This window comes from Ambystoma mexicanum, chromosome 5p (assembly GCF_040938575.1).
Source record: "Ambystoma mexicanum isolate Mex_15411 chromosome 5p, UKY_AmexF1_1, whole genome shotgun sequence".
Classification (NCBI taxonomy): domain Eukaryota; kingdom Metazoa; phylum Chordata; class Amphibia; order Caudata; family Ambystomatidae; genus Ambystoma; species Ambystoma mexicanum.
In genome coordinates this window covers 142,121,763-142,144,062 of record NC_090930.1, presented here as the reverse complement: position 1 = coordinate 142,144,062, position 22,300 = coordinate 142,121,763, and the positions used below count along the sequence as shown (strand labels likewise).

Genomic DNA, 22,300 nt, shown 5'->3' with positions numbered 1-22,300 from the left:
TTCAAAAGGGAATATCGAAAAACTGCAGACCATACAGAATGGTGCAGTTAGGGCTGTTTTGGGTTTGAGCCGGTGGGAAAGAACGTCTGTAGCCAGAAGATAACTTCATTGGCTACCAGTCCAACAGCGAATAAAATTCAAATGTTCTGTCCTGACCTTTAAATATTTGATAGGCACCGCCCCTAATTATCTTGCTAAGAAATTAACCAAGGCTCCGGTTCGAAGAAATCTATCAAATGAAAAACACAACCTACTCCAACCACGTAAAACCTTGGAAAGAGTAGGTGGTACTAACTTCATTCATTGGGCTCCATTAATTTGGAATTCCATGCCATCCTTAATGAAAAACAGCACGTCTCTTACCATCTTTAAGAAACTGCTTAAAACGCACCTGTTTGATGAAGGAGAAATCTAGTGGAATCTCTACTCCGTCTCTCGTTGCTTCTCTGTTCAATGTTGAGCACTCTGAGGCCTATGGGCGATAGGGCGCTATGTAAAAACTATAATAGATAGAAGTACTCCATCACTGTAGTGGTGGGGCAAGGGATATGGTCAATCTTGCGTTCCCTGCACCACGCCTCAAATCTTCGCCACCTGCAAGCGCACAGCGATCTAGCAGAAGGTCTGCGTGCAGCCAGCAATCCCTCAAGCACCTCCTCTGAGTGGTCCCAGTCATATTCCACATATCTCATCCACTCATGTAGAATGGGGAAACTGGAGTCGAGTGAAGCACCCGACCTTCCAACTGGGTCAGGAGATCTGGACGCCGAGGCAACCGCTGAGGTTGGCAGATCTTCAGATCCAAGAGATCGGAGTACCGAGTTCTCCGCGCCCAGTCCGGGGCAAGATCATGGTCCCTCGGAATCTCTTCAACCTCCTGAGAACCAAAGGAATGACGGGAATCAGGAAGGGGGAGGTAGTGGAGAGGGTGGTCCAATCCACCAGAAACACAACCTCTGTGATACTGTGACCATTGATCCTGTAAGAGCAACTGGAGAGATCTCATACGCAGCATGGCCTCTGGCACTAGAAAAATACAGGCGGCCATGAGACCTAAGAGGCTAATGAAGGAAGCTGCTGGTAAAGTGGCGTGGTTCCGGAACACATGTACCATCTGCTCCATGCTTTCAGCGCTCTTTGGGTGGGAAAGCTTTCCCTATCAGAGTATCTAGGACTGCTCCGATGAACTGGAACCTTTGGACTGGTGTCATGTGGGACTTCAAGTTCAGGGAGCCTATAGCCTCTGGCCCTCGAGGCAAAGCTGAAAGCAGCTTTGGCCGGCTGAGCAGCTAGGCCCAGTGTCATCCGCCTTTTGTCCAGAGAGCACATCTCCCTCAAAAGGCACGTCTAGTAGGTGATTTTGAACATCAGGGGAGAACCCAGAGGTTTTAATTAGGATTGCCTCCTCATAACTACCACCATTGAGTGGCCAGTGCAGTCCGCAACGTCCAGGCCAGTCTGCAATGACTGCTTGGCTACCTCCTTCGCATCCTCCACCAGCTGTATAAATCGGCCCTGCATTGCACCCTCAGGGATTTATTCTGCTGCATGTTCCACAAACCGGAAAAATATTTTGACAAACTCGCAAGCTACGTTTGTGGACTTGAGTGCCATGCGGCCATAAGTGAAAACGTTCTTGGCAAAAGCGTCTTCTTTCCATCCCTATCTACTACAAGCCCTTCCGGGGAAGGGTATGTAGAGAGGAAAGGAGGATTGCCTCTTGCAGACCGGTACTTCACAGTGAAATTGGCATTCACGGGGGGAGACGTGCAAGGTGTTGCCATAAGGAGGCTAAGGGTCTGCTATGACCTGATTGTAAGGCATGTTATGGTCAACTGCTGGAGGTGGGCGACTTGAGCCCAAGGGTGTCTACAACGCTCTCTCCCAATGCCCTGAACCTAACATGAGCGCAAGTGTAGGGCTGGTTTTGCTGCATGTCAAGGTCTGGAGATGTGTAGTGCCATTAGATCAGTTTGATCGTTGAAATAATCGGCACCGCTGGCTCCCGTGTTAATTGGGTCAACGTCATTGTGGTCATCGGGCTGGTCGACTCTGAAGAATGACCGCATAGAATCGAAAAACCCTAACCTCGATAGAGGCTGAAAAGAATTGTCATCAGTAGTAGACATCGAGGGTTTGTCCCCCCCACCCGATACAATGGCTTTAGATGCCTGTTACGCAGGCTTGAATGCCGGTAGTACAACCTGTGTAGCCAATGGCATAGTTTTGGCCGCCGACTGCTCCGACCGACGTCGTGGGAGGCAGCCTTTAGCTGACTTTCCAAAGGCGTTTTTCCTGCCTTTTTTTGTTGAGCCGGAAGGCTTAGTCGACAGCATTTATTCGGTGGCTAGCGCAGGGTTGGGGTGCCCAGCGCCGCTTTTTTTTGCCAATGTCTGCTGGTCAGGGGTGTACGGGGTGGGGGTGACCGCGCTGATAGCCGCCTGTTCAAACATGGAAAGCATTTTCCAAAGACTAGCTTGATTCCCCGCCGATGATGGCTTTGCTTCTTTCATGAGGAAGAGGAACGGCTCCTAGAGTGGGACTGTTTTTGTTTTCAGCCGATGTCGGTCTTCACCCTTCTTGGGGGTGGGCTCTTCATAAACTTGGCCTCAGAAGACTGGACGAGAGACCGCGGTGGATATGTAGAGGGCAGTTGGGCCAGAGCCAGTTTGCCAGCTCTCTCACGGAGGGACTTCGAGTGCACTTTTTGGAGCACGACGCACAGGCGTCGGTGTCATGTGATGAACCCAAAAACCACAGACGAACTTTGTGGGGGTTGGTTACCAACATTTTGGCCTCGCAATCAGTGCACCGAATAAAAGCCAGAGAACCGGTGAGTGGACATTGTGTCTAGGTTTATACCAAAAACAAATTTGTGAAGAAAAAACGTTGAGTAAACTCGAGTCGTGTTCCTGATGCAGTGTGTAAACGTGCAGACAAAAAGGAACTGAAGCCTGGGGCGTAGTGATTAGTTATATATACACACAACGCCTGACGTCACTTCCGGAGCAGACGATAGAACCCTGAGCAAGGCGGATCGATCCTACGGCCGAGTCGAGGTCCACTACGTCCCCTGTCAAAAAGTTTCCGAACAGCAGAGCTGGATGATGGAGATCACGATGAGGAATCTGCTGGAGAAAAGCAATCCATTGCCATGCTTTGTGTGCATTTATCATCAGGTTGCACATATATGGCGTGCTCATACAGTTTGTAGGAGAAGGCTTATCACAAATATAATGCATTGTTTGAAGCCAGACATTTCTGCTACGCAACTGTTTTCTTTCAAATGTGTCCCATTTGTTTATTCATGTTTGGTTGCCAGTCGCATACATTTTGTACTCTTTCGCAGACAAATTACTTTTATTCTTACAATTCTATTTACTCTCCAATTCTAAAGTGTGTAAAATACTACGACCTCCAAACTTAATCTGAAGCACGGGTGAGTATGGACTGTCTAGTTTAAACATCCACTGTTAGGGAGAATTCTCAGAAATGTGCCAATTCCCTTCTACCTTAGAGACCCCCAGCTTTTTTTCTCGACTCTAGGACTTTTAATTTCTAACCTGGACACAGAGACCTTTTTCCCACTTTCTCATGTATTTTTCTGTGATTTGGACTCTGTTTCTTTTGACTTTGGAGTCTGACAAACTCCATAGGCATCTTTACATTGTGTCACACAGCACCTTTAGTGCAGTGACACAGGGAAGCCTCTTAGATTTCCCAAAGATTTAAATACATTCTCTTGGTGAAACTACTGTTTCCTAGAGCAGTGACGTGAAATTGACTTTACTTACATTTTGTAACTTTCTAGATCCAGCACACACCATTTTACAATAGAGTGCTGTAGGGGTTACTTAGTATCCCTGGTCTAGTTTCTCAGGTAACATTTTTATGTTACCTTTTCAACAGTTAATGGCTGGTGGCAGTGGTTTATTTTTTCCTACCATTGAGTTTCTACCGCAGGCTGCAATTGCAGCTGCAGAAAAGCACCCATGGGTGCCCATTTTGTCAAAATGGCACCTTCTTTTTTCGCCATTTATTCTTGGAAAGGTCCTTCTTGAGATTTACTCTGCATGCGAAACCCGGTTTAGTCCCTTTGTTTATCTTGTTGGCAGGATTCACTGGTGAAGCCCGCCTCTGGCTCCAGCGTGTCTGGCAGGGGCAGGAAGTGAGGGAGGTGCCCGAAACTCCTGGTGCTCAATCCCCTTGGTTACAGGAATGCACCCAAAGGTGATTGACAATTGGCTATCCTTGGAGGACTGCCACCCTGCTGTGTGAGTTACAGCTAGGCTGCAAATGAATGGGAGAAACATGCATAAAAGGTGAGGCTTTTTGCTTGGAAGGCAGAGTCTACCACTGGACGAAGGAATCCGAAGAACTTGGAAGAGACGCTTGCTGCAACTCATGGACCGTTGGTTTGCCCGGTGAAGCCCTGCTGCATTGCTGAAGCTCTGAATTCTCCTTGACTAGAGAAGCCCTGCAACGGATGACTTTTCCCCTTGGGTTGGTGGGACCAATCAACCCCAAAGCGAACTCGTCTGGACATCCTCTCTGAGCTATCTGTACTTCCATTGCTGCTGCAGGAACCGATTGCCAGGGAGAGGAACACCAGATCGAGTGCATCGTTTTAAAGTCGGACCCGAGCTACAGGAAGATCCTCCGGACTCCCATGAAGCAGGACTGACCAAGCCTGAGCCACCTCAAAAGAGTGCTGGAGCCCAGAGCAAAGTCCATAATGGTATCCAAGAACCGAGCTGGTGCCGTTTGCGAGAGCCGCGAGAAGTTGAAACCGCGAAGTGCAGCAGATCTGAAGTTTGCTCTTTGCTGCCGCCAACCGTCCATTCGTAGTGCAGGAGTCCCCAGACGTTCTCCCTCTTGTCCCCATGACTGAGGCCCAGGAACAACAGGATCTGTAGACCTACACAGGAACAGAAGCCAGTTGGAAAAAACCTTCTTCAAACCAAAGGTACTGTAAAACTAAGGGGTGGCTTACCTCTTGCTGTGCAGCCTTGCTAGCTCTCAGTTGAGCCTTGTCTTGGTTGCTTTGCAGAGTTGCTTGCAGCTTTGCCCATCACAAGCCTCCCAGCTTGTGACCCTACATTGATTTAATTTTCTTCAAAGACTTCTAAAACTTTGTGCAAGACTTTTACTTACCTACCAGAAGTGCCTCAGTTCACCTCGACTTTTGTTCAATTAACATTGGTTGTACCGGCTCTCTGAAAGACTCTTCTCACCTCCGACATTGTGCTTCAACTATTCCCCAGGAAAGGATTAACTTCCTTTGCATTGGAGGGTTCAAAAAGTACTTAACTGTTTAAGAATATTTGTTAACCATTGTTTTATTCCCTCCTCTTTTCCTTTTTGACACCAGTGATACATCAATGTCCACAGTGTCCTAGTTATTTAAGTCACCTCAGGGTGTAAGAAGTGTCTGTATGCCATCCCCAATGGGTATCTACTGATTCACTGAAACTAAGTGTGTAGTTTTGAAGTATATTTTTGTGTTCCATATATGTGCTCCCTTCTAAAGAAGGCTTATTCAACTGACTTAAATTAATAAATAATTGTTTAATCAAGAAACCTTAAGTGTAAGTGTTTACTTGGATGCTTGTCAGTGAATCTCTGTGTAATAACCCTACAGCTCACATTGACCCCTCTTGAGATAAGCCTGGCTGCTCAGTCACTCTACCAACTTGTGTAGTACAAGCTTATACCAAAGGTTGGGTTAACTATTGCCAAGAGGACAAGGCTGGTGCAGTCTCCCACAGGGTACTGCCTACAATCTTGCCCAGCATACACTAAACTTAACTTGGAGCCAATGTGGTAAATGGCACTTAAGTCAGGGGCAGCAGGGTCCTTGCACAAGTTTGAGCGATTGCCAATGCACCAAAAACAGGTTTCACATCCTCTTTCAGAACTTCAAGACTACAATTCAAACATTCAAACCTTCAAACTTGATTCTTCAACCTGTGCAAGCTCTGTGACAAAAACAAACAAATGATGGCTGCATTTATAACTGGAATAAAACTAAACAAGACATGTCCCAGTAAAGCGAAGCTCAGAGTTTTAGTTCTCATTGTTATGGTGTTTTACTGAAGTCCATCTATGGCACTACTGAAGACTCAATCTTAGGTGTACAGGGTTCCAATTCTTAGATTTGCCCTGAACTACCAAAAAAGGTTTGGTAGCAATCGATGAGCAGCCAGGCTTAGTCTAGGAGGGCAAAGAAACGGAGGAAGTACGATGATCGACATCACGTCCGGAGTAGAGTGGCGCGGCTGCAACATAAGGGAGTCGGGAGACGTCGAGCAGCACTATGGTCCAAGTCGAAATTTTCCGAGCAGCTGACGCTGATGGGATAGTCTATCAAGATGAGGAATCTGTGGGAGAATGTAATCCACTGAAGTATTTGGAGGAAGCACAGGGGTCCTGATTCACTTTTGTAAAAGCTGCTCTAGTGCAGTATAATTAATATGTGTATTAGGGACTTGGCCAATCTGATCCTATAGGCGACTTTCACTTTAAACACATGGAATTATTTACCATAGCACATTATTTTGACAACCTACGATGTACATCAAAACTCTTAGAACTGTCTACCTTCAGAGAGTTCATAGGTTTTAATGACTTATTTAAGTCCAAAACCTCATGTTTCCAAGATTAAAGTGGTAGAGCCAGCCCCATGTGGTCTTGGAATTTCCTTTCCAACCTGCAATGGTTGAGGATGTTGCTCCTCTTCTACATGCCCCAACAACAACCTGTCATTGGGCAGATGCTTTGCCTATGTTGGTACATTACTGGCTATTCCTCTTGCTAATTATATCTTCTTTGGACACAGGGACATCAATTGCTGTACGTCCTTGGGTGGTCATGGTCTTGGAAACTGTAGTCGCTTTCTAGTTGTAGAGTTAGAGAATGTTTATATCTTGGATATTCTGCAAACTGGCTTTTGCCCCACAACTGGAACATTGTGAACCTTAACCACACAGGTTGACATCTTTGCATTCTTATAAGGGGCACCTTTCACTTTCATTGATGATGGACCGCTACGCAGCATTTGATCTGCTCGATCGCAAGATGTTGCTGGATGATGATTTTCAGAGAGTTCTCTTGTTTGAAGGAAGTGGAAGACAGTGCTCTTTTTTTAAAAGCCATAAAGTTGAATCCATGTAAAACAGAAGTGATTCTCCTGGACCCTCCACATTTACTTAAGGATCCCATCTTGCTTCCCCTCCTGTTCTATTTGGACGTCACACACTATATTGGAAAAGTTAAGAAACTGTAGCTTGTATGGCAATCTGATTTAGGTACCAATTTTCTAGAGTGGGAGATTACTAATTACTTTTTGATATAATAGAACTGCTCAACTGCATCTTCCTGTATCTACCAAGGGAAGCTCAAGAGGAAGTTGTTGGTGTGTTAGTTCATACCAAGCATGGTTTTATTAATACACTCTTTATGCCAGAATTCCAGAGTTACAACAGACCTTCTGGGAAGCTATTCAAAATGCAGATATGAGGCTCATCTTCAGACTAACGAAATCCCCTTTAACTTTGTCTTATTGTCAATCTCTGCACTGGTTGCCTATTAATCAGCAAATACACTTTACACTACTTTGCCTGGTATTTAAATGCCTTTATGGGCTTGCATCGCAGTGCCCAACTTCAGAAGTCCAGCTTTATCAACCATCTACATCCCTGCAGTTCCTCAATAGCCGCCTAATCGTTGTTTCCCAAGACCAAAAGCAAAACCACAGGGTAGAGGCATTTTCCGTGCATCGTCTTTATCTCTGGAACTCTGGGGTTTCACTTTTACCACAATGTTAATGTTAAAGGCTATTAGTACCGCGCACTATCACCACCAGAGTGGTCCCCTGGCGTTCTGGCGGCTCTAAAAAAAATAAATAAAAGGGGGGGGGGTTAGTGGGAATGAGCTGGAAAAGTGCAAGATAGCAGTGATGTGCTTTTGGCAGCCTCAGCCCTGTGGTTCGGTTGGCTGGGCTTGGTTTGTTTTTCCGTCGGTGGTCGTCGTGTTATGTTGTGCAAGTCTATGTGCAGTTTGTTTTGTTGTTGCAGTGTAGTGAAAATTGTGCGGTTTGCTGCGTTTAAGGCTTGTTGTGTTTGGTTCGAGTTTCAGAGGTGTATGCAGAGGAGTGCGATTGTTAATGGGTTGGTTATTGATTCATGATTGCTCGTTTGGTGTAGGCTTGGCAGGAGACTTCTATATCAATCATTGAATAACATTTCTATCTAGATGTGACGCCGGCTACTTTCAGGATTCCATCTAAGTGCGGCGTATGCTAACATTTACAATTCTATCTAGATGCGACGTAGGCTACGTTGAGGATTCCATCTAAGTGCGGCATATGCTAACATTTACAATTCTATCTAGATGTGGCGCATGCTAAGCTTAGGAGTTCTCTCTATGTGTGCACATGCTAACATTTACGATTCCATCTAGATCCGAAGCAAGCTACGTTGAGGATTCCAAGTGAGGCATATGCTAACATTTACAATTCTATCTAGATGTGACGCATGCTAGGCTTAGGAGTTCCCTCTATGTGTGCACATGCTAACATTTACAATTCTATCTAGATGCGACGCAGGCTACGTTGAGGATTCCATCTAAGTGCGGCATATGCTAACATTTACAATTCTATCTAGATGTGGCGCATGCTAAGCTTAGGAGTTCCCTCTATGTGTGCACATGCTAACATTTACAATTCTATCTAGATGCGAAGCAGGCTAATGATTATTGCATCTGTCAAAGGGGACATAGGCTGATCTTGACCATTCCCTATAGGTTAGTCAGCCTTGTCACTACTTAACATCGGCTTTGCGGACCTACCAATGATACATAAAGCGCTATACAAATGCCAGGCAGTACAACATAAATAGTCCAGCCAAGAATGTATTTCGGTTGGTGGTCATTTATCTCTTTAGTATGCATGTTGAAATTCAAGGACAGCCAACGTTATGGAGAGGTAGGTAGAGTGGCGAGGGCTTTCTGGAGTAGAGTGATTGCTCTACCCCCCCCCACCCATGCCACACAGTTTTGTTGGTGTCTGTTGGCTTCTTTCGCTTCCCCTGCTGACACCAGCAGACACATCATGGAGCCGCCAGTGCAGGAGCCGTCCTTTGCCTTAGGGCCCTTTGCCACGGGGCTGCCAGGCAGGGGGCTGTCTAGGGGGGCGGGTGGGGTCAGCTAATATCTGGCTAGGCAGCCAATCAGGAGCAGAGGGAGGCGGGCTAAGCCAGCGTCGAGAAGCAAGTGGGGATTGGGGCTGCAGGTAATGGAGGAGCAAACACGGGGGCGCTTACCTGGGGGTCCCGGTGGGCAGTGGGAGAGGCGCAGGCAGCGCAGGTCTCTAGGCCCAGCTGATCGGGTCTGAAATGTTAGAAATGGAATCAAACACCGTTCAGAGGAAAAACCTTTGTCACCAAAATCGAAATTGGCGACCAGTAAGTGCGAGCACTAAGTACACACAATAATAATTCTGAATATTCCAATTCTATTTATTTGTTCTAGTCAGGTCTATGAAAGTCTCTTCCAAACACGTGACCCCCTCCACCTCCACCCCCCTAGCCCTCCAGAATCATTAAGGACAACATAGGTTCACTGGCTCCAGTCTTGCCCGATCTCTGCAAACACTCTCGCCAATGGAGGGTTCCCATCTCCTCTCAAGCACTCGCTTGTGCACCCCCTTGTAAAAAAAAGCCTTTTGCCGACCCCTACATTCCTGAAAACTTTTGCCTGATCTCTATAACTCCTTTCCTGGGCAAACTCCTGGAGAAGTTGGCTATGCCCCAGTTTACCCTGCACGCCGAAACTGTTGGTTGTCTCCATGACCATCAATCTAGCTTCAGATCACCCAGAGGCACGGAAACTGCCCTCCTGAAAAACCGCAAAGATCTGCTCTCTAACCATGACTCTCTCTGTCCTCATTCTCCTTGACCTTTCCTCTGCTTTTGACACAGCGAACCACAACATCCTCATCACTCGTCTCTGCGATACCTTGGGCATCACGGATCAGGCTCTGGCATGGCGGTCCTACTTCGTGGACCGTCCTTCCCAGGTTCAACTAGGATCTTTCCTCTCCCCCACCACACTCTCCACATGCAGTATTCTCAAGGGCTCTATCCTCTCCCCCTGGTTTTACAATACCTATCCTCTCCCCCTGGTTTTACAATACCTATCTTGCCCCTTTGGCCCTCCTAATCTCTACCTTTTCTTCTAGCTTTCAGTGTTAGGCAGATGACATGCAGCTCTCCTTGAGGCTACCCTCTGCCCCCCTCCTCCTCGCTCATCCCGGTCTATCCGCTATTCAGGTATGGTGCGCCTCGAATGATCTCTGCCTGAATGCCTGCAAGATGGATTCTTCTCATTGGGACCCCTGCTCCCGCTTTTCCCCTCTCACTCTGGCCGGCCTCTCTCGGCCTTCACCCTCTTGCGAGGCAAAAAACCTTGGGGTCATCTTGAACTCCACTCTCTCCACACATCATGGACCTTGTCAGAAAGTCCCACTTCCACCTCCTTAGAGACATTCTTCATTTTTCTCGCCATCCCCCAGAAGCTCACTGTCTCCAGAGCCCTGGTTCTCTGTAAGCTGGTTTACTGCAACATCCTCTTTCTCAAACTACCCAACTCTACCTTCGCCCTCTACAACTCATCCAGAACAGGATTGTAAGACTTATCCTTGGCCTCAAGCCCAGGGATCGCATCTCTCTGGCTCTGAAATCACTCCACTGGCTCCCAGAAACTGAAAGGATCACATTCAAGACCCTCTGCATTGTCCACAAGGTTTTCTGGGGCCGGAGCCCTTACCATCTCCAATGCCCTCTCCCCAAGTACCTTCCTACTAGAGCCCTCTACTCGTCTACTTCCAATTCTCTGCGGGAGAGTCTCTTCTCCAAGCAGAGACTGGGTGGCAGATCTTTTTCCTCTGCAGGCAACTCCCTCTGGAATCGCCTGCCTGCCTCTCTCCTACTTGGGCCAGATCTCTTTAAGTTCCGGAAGCTCCTCAAGACCTTACTCTTCTCGTCCCTCTGCCTCTCCTAACCTTTCCCTTCCCCCTGCAGCGCTATGCTGACTGACTGCGTGGTGGTTCCTCAGTCATACAGGACTCCCGTCCTCCCCCCCCATCCATTACTACTGCACTTGCCCATTGCACTTCCTGCACTGCCGCCTGGTCTTCATCACACTACCTGGGTGTGAATCCCTTGGGAGGTCCAGCCCTTCCTTGCACTTAACTCAGGGCCCTGCTGTTCTGGGTGCACTCTCCCCAGCCTTGTATCCTTCCTCTGCACTTCATGGCTGTGCACTAGCAAAATATAAATGATGCAAGGCCTAGATTGATCGTTTGTCTTGTTTTCTCTTGAGCTCCCCCCAGCCCCAAACTCCCTTGCCCGATTGTGCCTTGAAATCCTTGTGTATAGGCGCATTATTAATAACTTATCAATCTATCAGGATATCTGCGGCAGCTGCACATTTTTAAAGGCCTTCCCCAAGCCACTGAAAAGTGAAATTCTGGGTCTGCGGTTAATGCACAACAGTACATAAACATGAAAGATGCATCTCTTTGTAAATATCCAAAAACAATACAGTATCTTTCCAACCAAAATGTACAGTAATGAGACCTCCATTTAAGAATTTTGGGTAATGAAAAATACTCACTTCATCTCTTGGCGTTCTTTGTGGCAATTGCCAATGAAATTCCCGAACTGGCAGGAGAAGGCATGGTCGTGAATTTCCAGCAGAAGTCGCTCGTTAAACTCAAAGGCACAAGGGAACTGTTCCGAGAGATGCCAGACACATTCAATGAACTGGGTGAACACAGGTGAAACTTCCTTTGGGTCTCCATCAAGATGGCCGCACCTGGACAATGAAGTGGCAGAAAAACAATAAGCATATGTGGTCGAACTGACTATTGATGCTGGGCTACAAAGTTGCAGGCTTAAAGGAGGAAGGCAGCATAGAGACAGGTACTCAATATGGAACAAGTTACTCATCTGTAACTACTGTTCTCCAGCATGGGTCTTACATGGATTCACATGCTCATGAATATTTCCAGTCAGGCTGGGAATCCTCAGTAATATTAAAGCAGTTTTGGTTTAAAGCTAAAAACTGCTCATCACTTCTGTAGCCTATTGCTGTCACTTCTATACTGCCCCAGCCAATGACAGTCATCCTCTTAAACTCCACCCCTGCTGACCATCTTCAGATTTGGTCACGCATGTAAAGTGGCAGTAGGAACCAAGAAGAGGCAGAGAGGGGAAGGTGGGAGGGTTTGCATGTGAATCCATTTAAGACCCATGCTGGGGAAAAGGAGTTACAGGTAAGTAACTTGTTCCATCTCCAGCTTGGTGTATTACAGGGGTTCACATGCTCAAGAATATGATTACACAGCAGTACATATACACAGCCACAAACATAGCCCTGGAACAGACTCACCTCATGCAAACAGGTTGCACAGTACTGCTTGGGTAACCTGGGACTTCTCCCTGGCGACACAATAGTGTCTTGTGAAGTTGTGGGTAGACCTCCATGTAGCAGCCCTGCAGATGTCGAGCAAAGTACCACCAGATAGTCACTGCGAATGCTCTGGTAGAATGGGCTCTCGTCTGGCCTGGTAGCGGTCTGTTGGCCAGACGATGGCAATGCGTGATACAGCCGGAGAGCCACCTGGAGACGGACACCTTAGATAGGCCTGCCCAAGTCCCACAGTTACAAAATTGGTGAAAAGCTGAGAAGTCTTACAAAAGTCCTTTGTGCAAGCACTATAGAACTTCAAGGTACGTGCTATGTCCAGAGAATGCAGTGATCCAGAGGATCTCTCAGTCATTTGATTTGGTCCTGTCCTAAAAGAAGCAGTTCTTGGAAAAGGTTTGTGAGAGGTTAAGTTTGGTTTTAAGCATCGTGATCCCCATGAATGCTTTGCTACTGATTTTAGGTGATGACTCTGCTGGATGAAATTGACTTTGGTAAGAACTTTTGGTTGCTGCGCGCATGTATGGTTGCTAAAAATTCATTTTGAGGTCCTGGAAATCAAGTAATTCCTTTAATATTGATGATTGGGTGGAGGAGCTTCTTACTTTTTCATCGTATGAAAATGCTATTTACAAAAATACAGATGAAATTGAAAAGTTTTGGGACATTTGGAGCTGTTTTCTTGATGTCTATGGATGAATATGATCTTTAATTCTGAAGCGATACATCCCTAACTTTGAATATTACTTTTGTGGTTACTTACCTGTCCTTTTATGAAATGATCTTGTAATTACATTCCATCTATTGTATTGTTTACTGCATATGTAATTTTCAGTCTTTGGTTTCAATGTTTTCTTTTTCCTTTCTTCCTTTTCTTCTCTCCATTTCAAGCATTTCTTTTCTTTCTCTTACATTTGACGTTTAGACTGACTTAGTTTATGATGAACTGTTTAATGTGTTTTGCTTTGGTTGACTATGCTTGTGGTTAATAGATAAGGAAATGTTTTGTTCTTATTTGTTGTTGTGAAATAAAAATTTTGAACCTAAAAAAAAAAAAAAGAGAATGCAGTCATCTTTCAGCAGGTTAATACGGGTTTGTGAGGAAAACTGGCAGAACCAAAGGCTTGTATAGATGAAAATCCAACGGGAACATTGGCATTAAGGAAGGATCAATTTCACAGAACCACTTTAGCCGAATGGAATGACAAATATGGAGGCTTACAGGAGAGAGCCTGTATCTCTCCGACCCAACTGGCCAAGGTGATTGCCACCAGGATAGTGGTCTTCCATGACAAACTTCAAGGAGGCCCGATACGTAGGTTCGAATGGAGGCCCCATCAGTTTCGACAGTACCACATTTATCTCCCACGCGGGGGCAGGAGCTTTCACCAGAAGGAATGTTCTGAAGAGGCCCTTGATGAACTCTACCACAAGGAGGGCATGCCTGGAGCCTTGGTGTATGGGGATATGGGGCCAGGTGGACCTTCATAGATGCATGGGCAAGGCCTGCCAATGTAGGTACGGAAGAAGCGGTGGTGCCATCACACACAGCTGAGAAATCTTCTGTGGCCGGCACCACACTGCAAAACGCTTCCACAAGTGTTTGTAGCAAGCAAGCATAGAGGGTGCCTTGGCTAGAATGTTCTTGCATTCCAAAGGCAGTGAGTAATGTCCAAATTCTAGGGCTGCAGGAGCCAGGCTGTGAGGCTCAGACGCTAGGTCATGGTGCAGGATTGACCTTCCTTCTCTGGAGAGCAGGTCTGGAAGTGGAGGCAGTTTTATGGCTGTAACCACCGATAGATGGCGAAGGTCTGAGTACCAGATCTGCCGGGCGGATCATCTTGCAGTGGCAACATCCGAGTGTGTTGATCACTCGTAGCAACAGAGGAAGCGTAGGGAAAGCACACAGGAATATGCCCACCCACAGGAAAGAGAATGTGTCCCCCAGATTTGTCTCAGGAGGATAGCTAGGGGGCAACATGCTCACCTTGGAAGCAAGACGTTGCAGAGCAACACAGGTTTGATCCCCAGGTCCGCACTTCGAAACCGCTGGGTATTAAGTGTGTTATAAATAACCAATTACAATTACAATGCTGGGAACGACTCCTCAGACAAGAACAGCCACAGAGTTTGATCACCCAGATTGAGGTGGAGAGCAGGTCCGTGGTCACTATGCAGTAGGGCATCAATGCAGTCTTCCAAGGGCACTATGAACAGTTGTACAGAAGTAGGGGGCCCATGCATGTCCGGGACATGGAGGATGTGCTGGACCAGGCCTCCCTTTCCTCAATTGGGTGCAGAAGTGGTACCCAAGCTAGAGGAACCTCTAACAGAGGATGAGAATTAAATGGCAATAGAGTCGCTTGGGAATGGGAAAATTCTGACCTACTGGTCCCTCGACTCAGACCGCTTTACAACATGGCTTTTCAAGAAGGGACCCATGCGGGAAGCAATCATTGTAGTGCTACTCAAGCCAAGTAGGGATCCGAGGCATAGTGTGTCATACCGCCCCATTTTGCTGAATATTTCCACCAAAATACTAAGCAAGGTGTGGGCAGGGTGTGGGCAGCCAGACTCCTTAAAGAGATCTCCCTCTTGATCCAGTGAAATCAATGCAGATTTTTATGTGGCAGGAACACAACAAATCTCAGAAGGCTCCAATACATTATAGAAAAGGTACACAGGGTGGAGGAGGAACTGGTAATGGTTTCCCTGGATGCGGTTGGCTTTTCCTCGTCCTAGAGAGGAATTGGCTGGGGACGTACATGCTGAGGTGGATCCGACTTTTGTACCGGTAACCTCTGGCGTGGGTAAAGACAGGCAAAGTGATCTTACGCCGATGGCAACCGGGGAGCGGTACGTGCCACTGCTGTCCGTTGTCGCTCATTTTATTTGCTCTAGCACTGGAACCTACGGCAAGGATCTTCCAGACACAATTTCATGATGCAGGGATAATGATGGAAGGTGAACGCATCATTTCCCTATATGCTGATGATGTCCTGTTCTATGTACATAGCCTGGGGTACATCTTCCTTACATAATGGAGGTGCTACAACATTTAAAGGCTTTCACTCGGTTTCACGTGAACGTGGATAAGTCACTGGTGTTCCTACTGGGCTGGCTGAGGGGTAGAGTTTTGCTAGACCTACCAGCAGTTGGGCTGCGCTAGGAGGATGATTTTGGCTATCCAAATACATCACTCCACAGAAGACACCTTCCAATATAATGTAAGGAGGGCTCTCATGGGGAAATAAGACACGACTGCATTCTGGAATAGATTACCTTTGTCCCTAATGGGCAAGATAGCGATTTGTAAGATGCGGATACCCCTCAGACTGCTTTACTTGTTTGTGATTATCCATTACATGGCCAGGGTTCTCTTCTTTAAATCCCTGGACAATCCCTGGACAATAAGATTGTGGACGTAATTACGCCACATTACGCAAGAGGCACCACAAAGGGGTGCTGGCTCTCCCAGACTTCTAACTCTACTTTGACGTCCCAACTGCAGCATGCTACCCGGTGGGTCGCCGGAAGGGGGATGTTTTTGGACCGGCAGCTGATCGGGAAACCCAAGGGGCACAACACAGGGATGGAGTTACTTTGGAGGGAAACAAGAGCCCGAAATGTCCTGCCTGAGTAAGTTGGTTAGGTACGCATGGAAAAGGGTGTGCACCAAGCTAAAACTGGGAGAAGGCTATAGCCCAGACATACCCCAAGGGCTGACGGCAGGGTGGCGGAGATTGTACGTGACATAGGAGACACTAAGTGTACACAAGAAGTGTGCCGGGTGCTAGGACATTTCTTTGAGGAGGAGGACACTACTGCCGTTCAATGAATGGGCAGGAAAGTTTCAGATGCCCAAGGTGCCGTTTCTGAACAACGCAAGGTCAACCAGCGCACTTGCAAGTAAATGGAGCACAATACCAGGAGAACCACCAACTACCTTGATTCTACACACTATCCTCACTACTAGGAATTAAGGGCATGCCATATAAAGGCAGTACTCTGCACTACATGACAGTAGCTCCCCGCCCCAGCTTAAAGTTAAAGAAAAGTGGGAATGGGACATGCAGATAACTTTTGAGGAGACGGAACGGAAGAAAATATGCATGCGAGTTACCAAGGTATCTAGAAACGCACACTTAAAGTTGTTCCAGTTTAACATTCTGCACAGAGTCTAAATGACCCATCGGGAATTGCATATGATGTGCCCAGATTACACGCACCACTGCCCCAGATCTAAGCAAGACTCGGCAGGCTTCTGGCACAAGGAGTGAACATGTTCGATAATACAAGCCTACTGGTGAGAGGCGATGGCGAGAGTCAATGCTCTAGTGGGGCTGGGAGGTCGGGGGGAGGCGGAGTATCAGCTAGCCTGTTCCCAAGATATGCCTATTGGGGGGAGTCAGCGGAATTAGAGTAAAAGAACATCGGCCTTCTTATTTTGGTTAGTGAAAAGCAGGCTGGAAATCTCGTGGAAATGCCCAAAAGGCCTCGTGCTGTCACAATGGTTGGCCGAATCGCAGCACAGGGTAGCTGCAGAGTAGCGGAATGAGCAGGAATTGGGGAGGAAGGTGGGAAACTAGAATAAGGGACTTGCATTGAACATGCTCCTAAGTGACTTGCAAAGCTTGCCAGATGACCTACCTCCCGGAGATACAGGACGCTTTACCACAATAGGGCTGGAAAGGAAAACAATGAATAAAGACAACAGACTACTGGTGTGGCGCGAGTTGTATGAATACGGGTAGGCATGGACAGGGGGAGGAATACCTCCTGGAATATCTTGGCAAGGGCTGGATCGGGGTGAGAAGTTGGGAGGGGGAGGGTTATGTTGTGGTTGCTCTTGTTCTATGCCTTTGACATTTGAATAAAAAGATTAAAAAAAACTGAAAAAAATTAATTTGCACCTGAACATTCAAACTCAGTGGCTGTCTAATCATGCATAACCAGCTCAACTACAGACATGACATCCCTCGAACTGAATGCGGATTAGGGTGTTTAGAGACCTTTCACAGTCCAAACCAATTCCAAGATCAAAAAGGCTGCTATGGCCAAAGCCTGTGCTGAGAATGACCACATATGGCTATTTCCTGACCCTACATGGGAGGACACTGCCAAAAAACGGAGTGCTGAAATGACTTAACCAACAAGGTAAGCCATTTTGGCTGCTGTGATGGTAAAATGTCTCCTTTGCAGTAAAAAAACAAAAAAGCTAAGAGCTTCACGGCAGTGCACAACGAAAAGAAGTAATGGGAAGATGCCCATAAAGTAAAAAAAGAAGAGGGGGGAACACGGTTCCCCTGGACTACTGTCCATAAGGGAGGTAGGAATGCTATGCAAAAGACATCAATGTGGGCCTGAGCTTCCCTGTAGTGGTAGCCTTAAGGAGAATTGGCGCCATCCAAAATAAAAAGCGAGTTAAGCAAGTGAGTGATGTTAAAAAAACATCACTTACTATAAATGGATCACACAGTCAGCAGATATACTGGGGTCCATTAAAAGAAATGGATACACTTTTTCTTCTTGTAGTTTTCCCAAATGTTCTGCTGTCTAGTGCAAGAGATGCTCTTATAATATTCCTCTCCTTTACCACCAAGGAAAAGCTGCTGTGCTGGAGAAAAAGTAGGAGGACTAGATTTTAAAAGTGAGCAACCGAGACGAGTCACAAACATAAAAGTAGAACTTCAATTTGCCTGTGGGTATAATGACAACACTTCAGGAATGGTGAAAGGGCTGTGGGGGTACCAGTCATTCCCCTAGATATAAATTGTGCAGCTTGTGCTGTTCAAAACAATAAGATCTTTGCTCAGAGTGCGATTTCACCTCTTGCTATGACGCCTTCCCCAAGCAGTCTCCATGGCAAAAGCAAGGGGACTCAAGCCCAACCCTGGCTGGCTTACGTGTTAATGTAATTGCCAGAGTATAATAATAACATGGTTTATAAATGTTGGTAAACAAGCAAGATATTAGGATTTATGTAGTCACAACTACGTTTTTGCAGCGGTCACAGTCCTTTTCACCAAAACTAGGATGGGGCTTTCAAAATAAAAAATAAAAAAACGGTACATGGGCATTCGTGTCTTTTTTTTGGTACAGTCACGCCAGGGAACCTGGTCACCCTAGAAAAGAAAGGTGGTTAGTCCCCTAACAGGGTCAATCTTGAATCGTTCTTCAAGACCTCTCTACAAAGGAGACACTGTGAGGCCAACTGTTGACATAATGACAAAGCAAGAAGTGTGCTTTGTGTGGCCGTTTCAGTTTTGCATGCTTTCCGCAAGGAAAGGTGTCATAACAGCTACGGATGCTGTTAATATCTTGAATAATACCCTGCCTGGGGCACTATTGCCAAATGAGAGATGGGTCAACTGATCTTGGCAATAGGTAGGAAGTTGCCCAACCAGGGGTCGGACCTTGATAAGGGACAGCAGGTCCATGCAAGATTAAAAGAGGGGTGGGGTATAGGAAGGCTCAACATATCAGACAGATTGGTTACATTTAATGTCAAAGCTGTGAGTTCACTCGTAGCTCCAGAGACTGGCCAAGAAAACAGTATGTTGGCACTAGAGGTTTGCTTGCATTTTATTTAAACTGTTAGACCAGGGTTGCACAGGTTGCCTAGATGTTGTGATCATTATTTTTGGAGTTGTTACCCCATCCCAAATAGGAGGGATAGCATTTGTCACTGAGACCAACCACTATACTGCACGGTTTTGATTAATAGGTTAACACATGTCATTGTTAATAGTGGGATCGCGTCGGGGGTGAGGGGAGCGTGGTGGGAAAAGGAACTATAGGTCACCAGAACATAGAGCTATGATAAAAACATGATAAAGTTACCATTTCAAACATTCGAACACAAGTCGGACCCCAAGAGTAAACGCATCTTGATGAAGGGCTGGATGGAAAATATTGTGGTGACAATAGCCTAAGTCTATGCACCTTACAGCCGCCAATTCTAAGACTTCATTTTAGTTGTTGCAGAGTTCCCCAAAAGGTATGTGGTTGAGTAGCATAGATTTTAATGAAGTGTTTGGAACAGCCCAAGAGAGATCTTTGCAACTGCGGATTAGAGAAAGTACTAGATCTGAAGGTCTGAAATAGAAAATTGACCAGCAATACAATATTATGAGTTTTGGGGCATGCCCGATAAGAGTCTGGTGTGTAATCAAAGCCAAATTCAAGCTGCCATACATTTCATAAATACCTAGGGGAAATACTTGAAAAGGGGTTTCAAATATTTGATCACTTCTTGTCCACCAGACAGAAGCTACATTGGTTTCTGGTGAAGGGTTGTATACACTAACATTCTTGTTTTTAAAACAGGCATGCTTGTCTACCTTCCAAAGGAGGCATCTCTGTTGTGACAGGGCAGCTAGGTGAGGGACCCCCGCGCCAGCACCCTGACCAGTGCCCCAAAGCAGGCATGCACCCTCCCACTCCCTGCTCACCTACAGGATGTCGGCACCAGGGCTAGGTAGTACCCCACTGCAAAAAGGATGGCAGAGTGCCTGCTTCAGAGTGATGTGGAATGGGGTAGCGTTCCAGGAGCCTGCAGATGTCCGTGGTGGGCCTTGAGGAGTCCCGTTGCAACCAAAGACACCAGAGGATGACGCTGCTCGTCGCAGCGAACATGGAGTCGGGTGGCGCTTCAATGTATAACATCGAATGCTGCCGGGAGAAGTTGAGCTGGAACCCGTGCAGAGATGTACCTCCACTAGCCAACCAGGGTATCTTCTTTATTAGAAGGCATCCACAGAGGCCTTAAGTCACTATACCACCAGGGAGTTTGTTTTATTAAACAAAGGCCTCCATCAGGGCCATCATAACCCCACTAACCCATCAGTGCTTACAACATTAAAGAAGGGCACAAAGAGGGCCATGACACGAGGGGCAACCCGTCACCTGCAAACTATGGCAGTTTCTATGGCAGTACAGCAAAGTAAGGGGGCGTGGCTTCCATGCTCTTTTGAGCCTCCCCATTCACACCCCTTGAAGGAAGGTAAGTGGCCAATCTTGGGAGGGGTGGGCTATTTAAAAGGGAATCATGGTTAGTGTGTGGTGTAGGTCAATTGGGTGAGGACAGGAGGTGCAGGATTTCCAAGAGGCTAGAGGATGCGAGAGTGAAAGAAGAGAGGAGGCTACTGGAGAGAGGGGGGTCGGTTTATAGTCATAATGTCGACAACAAAAATGTCGACAGTCAAAATTTCGAAAAAAAACGTTGAAAAAAAAAATGTCGACTTTTTTTCAATGCATTTTTTTTTTTTAAATGGGGGGGTTCCCCCCCCCGACCGCCCTTTTTTAAATGTTTCCCTTTTTTTTAACTCCCGAACCCCTAAAATAAATATATGATTAAAAAAAACGAGTCGACATTTTTTTTTTCGACTTTTTTTTTCGACATTTTTTTTTCGAAATTATGACCGCCCACCAGGGGGGTCTATGGAGTGTTTGTATGCGAGTGTGGAATAGTGATAGAGTAGAAGGTAGCAGTAGTAAAATGTGGGAGTAGAGGTAGTGGTAGGGAGGGGTAGCAACAGAATTGGAAGTGATAGTGACAGAGAAAGAGAAGTAGTAGTAATGGTGGTGATCACGGCCGTGAAGGATAGGATTGGACAGAGGTAGTTGAGCGGTAGTTGGTAGAAGTGGGCGGTAGTGATTATTAGCAGCAGTAGAATAGAGAAGTCACAGTACTGCGAGGGAGCAGTAGTAACAGAAGGATTGGAGTTAGAAACTGCAAAGTGTTAGTTGTAGCAGAGGGGTGATGGAGGTGCAAAGGGTGTGTAGGAGGGAGGCAAAGACAATTATGGAGGTAGGAGGAGGTAATGATCGTAGTAAGTGAAGGTTTTTTGAAACTGGAGGAGAACAAACATCAAAGGGTGGAGGTAGGCTGAGTGTGAGAATCCAGGAACAGCAGACAGCCAGAGGAGTACATCTTGAGATTCCAGTACAGTAAAGGGTCAGGCACAAACAGAAGTGAGAGCGACACTGGATGAAAGGAGGCACCATCCCCAAATCCCTACAGTACTAAGTGGCATAGGATAGGGAAAGATGGAAAATCCCCAGAAGTTAGTCAGACGTTGTCTTAGGAAATCCACCATCAGAATAAGTCAACAAACAAACAGACTGGTGTTATTGTTGGCCAGTATTAACATTCCTGTTACGAACATCTGGGCTTGAGAGGAGGGAAAAGCCAGAGAAACCAAGAGAGAGTGAGAGAGAGACGGGGACAGCCCTAGCAGCAATTCTCCAAGAACACAGTTAGCCCTGAGAACTACCCGAGAATTCCTGACTCAAACTAAATTGTAAAGACCCAATAAACACCCTTGGAACATTACTCGACCGTCAGAGTGGTTATTTGTGGCAGGCACTCTGTCTAGAGCCCAAAGGGCTTCTCTTTGATCACACTACCTCTTCCTGCATGTTCCCAAGACCATGGGGACAAACTTCTTTGCAAACTACGACTTGTTTCTAAGGCTCTGAAAACTAAGTGTGTGCACAGACTCAATACCTCAAGCTTTTTCAAGATCAGCACTGTGAAGCCACCGACTAAATAAAGAAGGTAAATTGTTGCCCCCTCTCCCCTTAGGGTAAGCAGTGAGCATGTACGCTGGCTGTTCTGCACAGATGATATTGTTCTTTTTTTACCATACATATGTGGGTCTGTGTAGGGCGATCACTGAATTGTGCAGATATACAGGTGAACTGAACTTGGCATTGAATACTGATAAAACCAGTTTTATGTGTTATGTGCAGGGCTGTAGGAAAACACCTCTGTTGATTGAGCAGGGAAAGAAATATGGTTTCCGAGTAT

General features: G+C 46.4%; 1 protein-coding gene across 1 annotated transcript in view; it reads right to left on the bottom strand.

Annotated features, from left to right (window-relative positions):
- MTMR8 (myotubularin related protein 8) overlaps nt 1-22,300 on the bottom strand; it is a 710,603-nt gene that overhangs the window by 201,934 nt on the left and 486,369 nt on the right. The window contains exon 11 of the mRNA XM_069612538.1: nt 11,674-11,874. Within this exon, the coding sequence (XP_069468639.1) occupies nt 11,674-11,874 (201 nt within the window). The remainder of the gene's footprint in view (nt 1-11,673; nt 11,875-22,300) is intronic.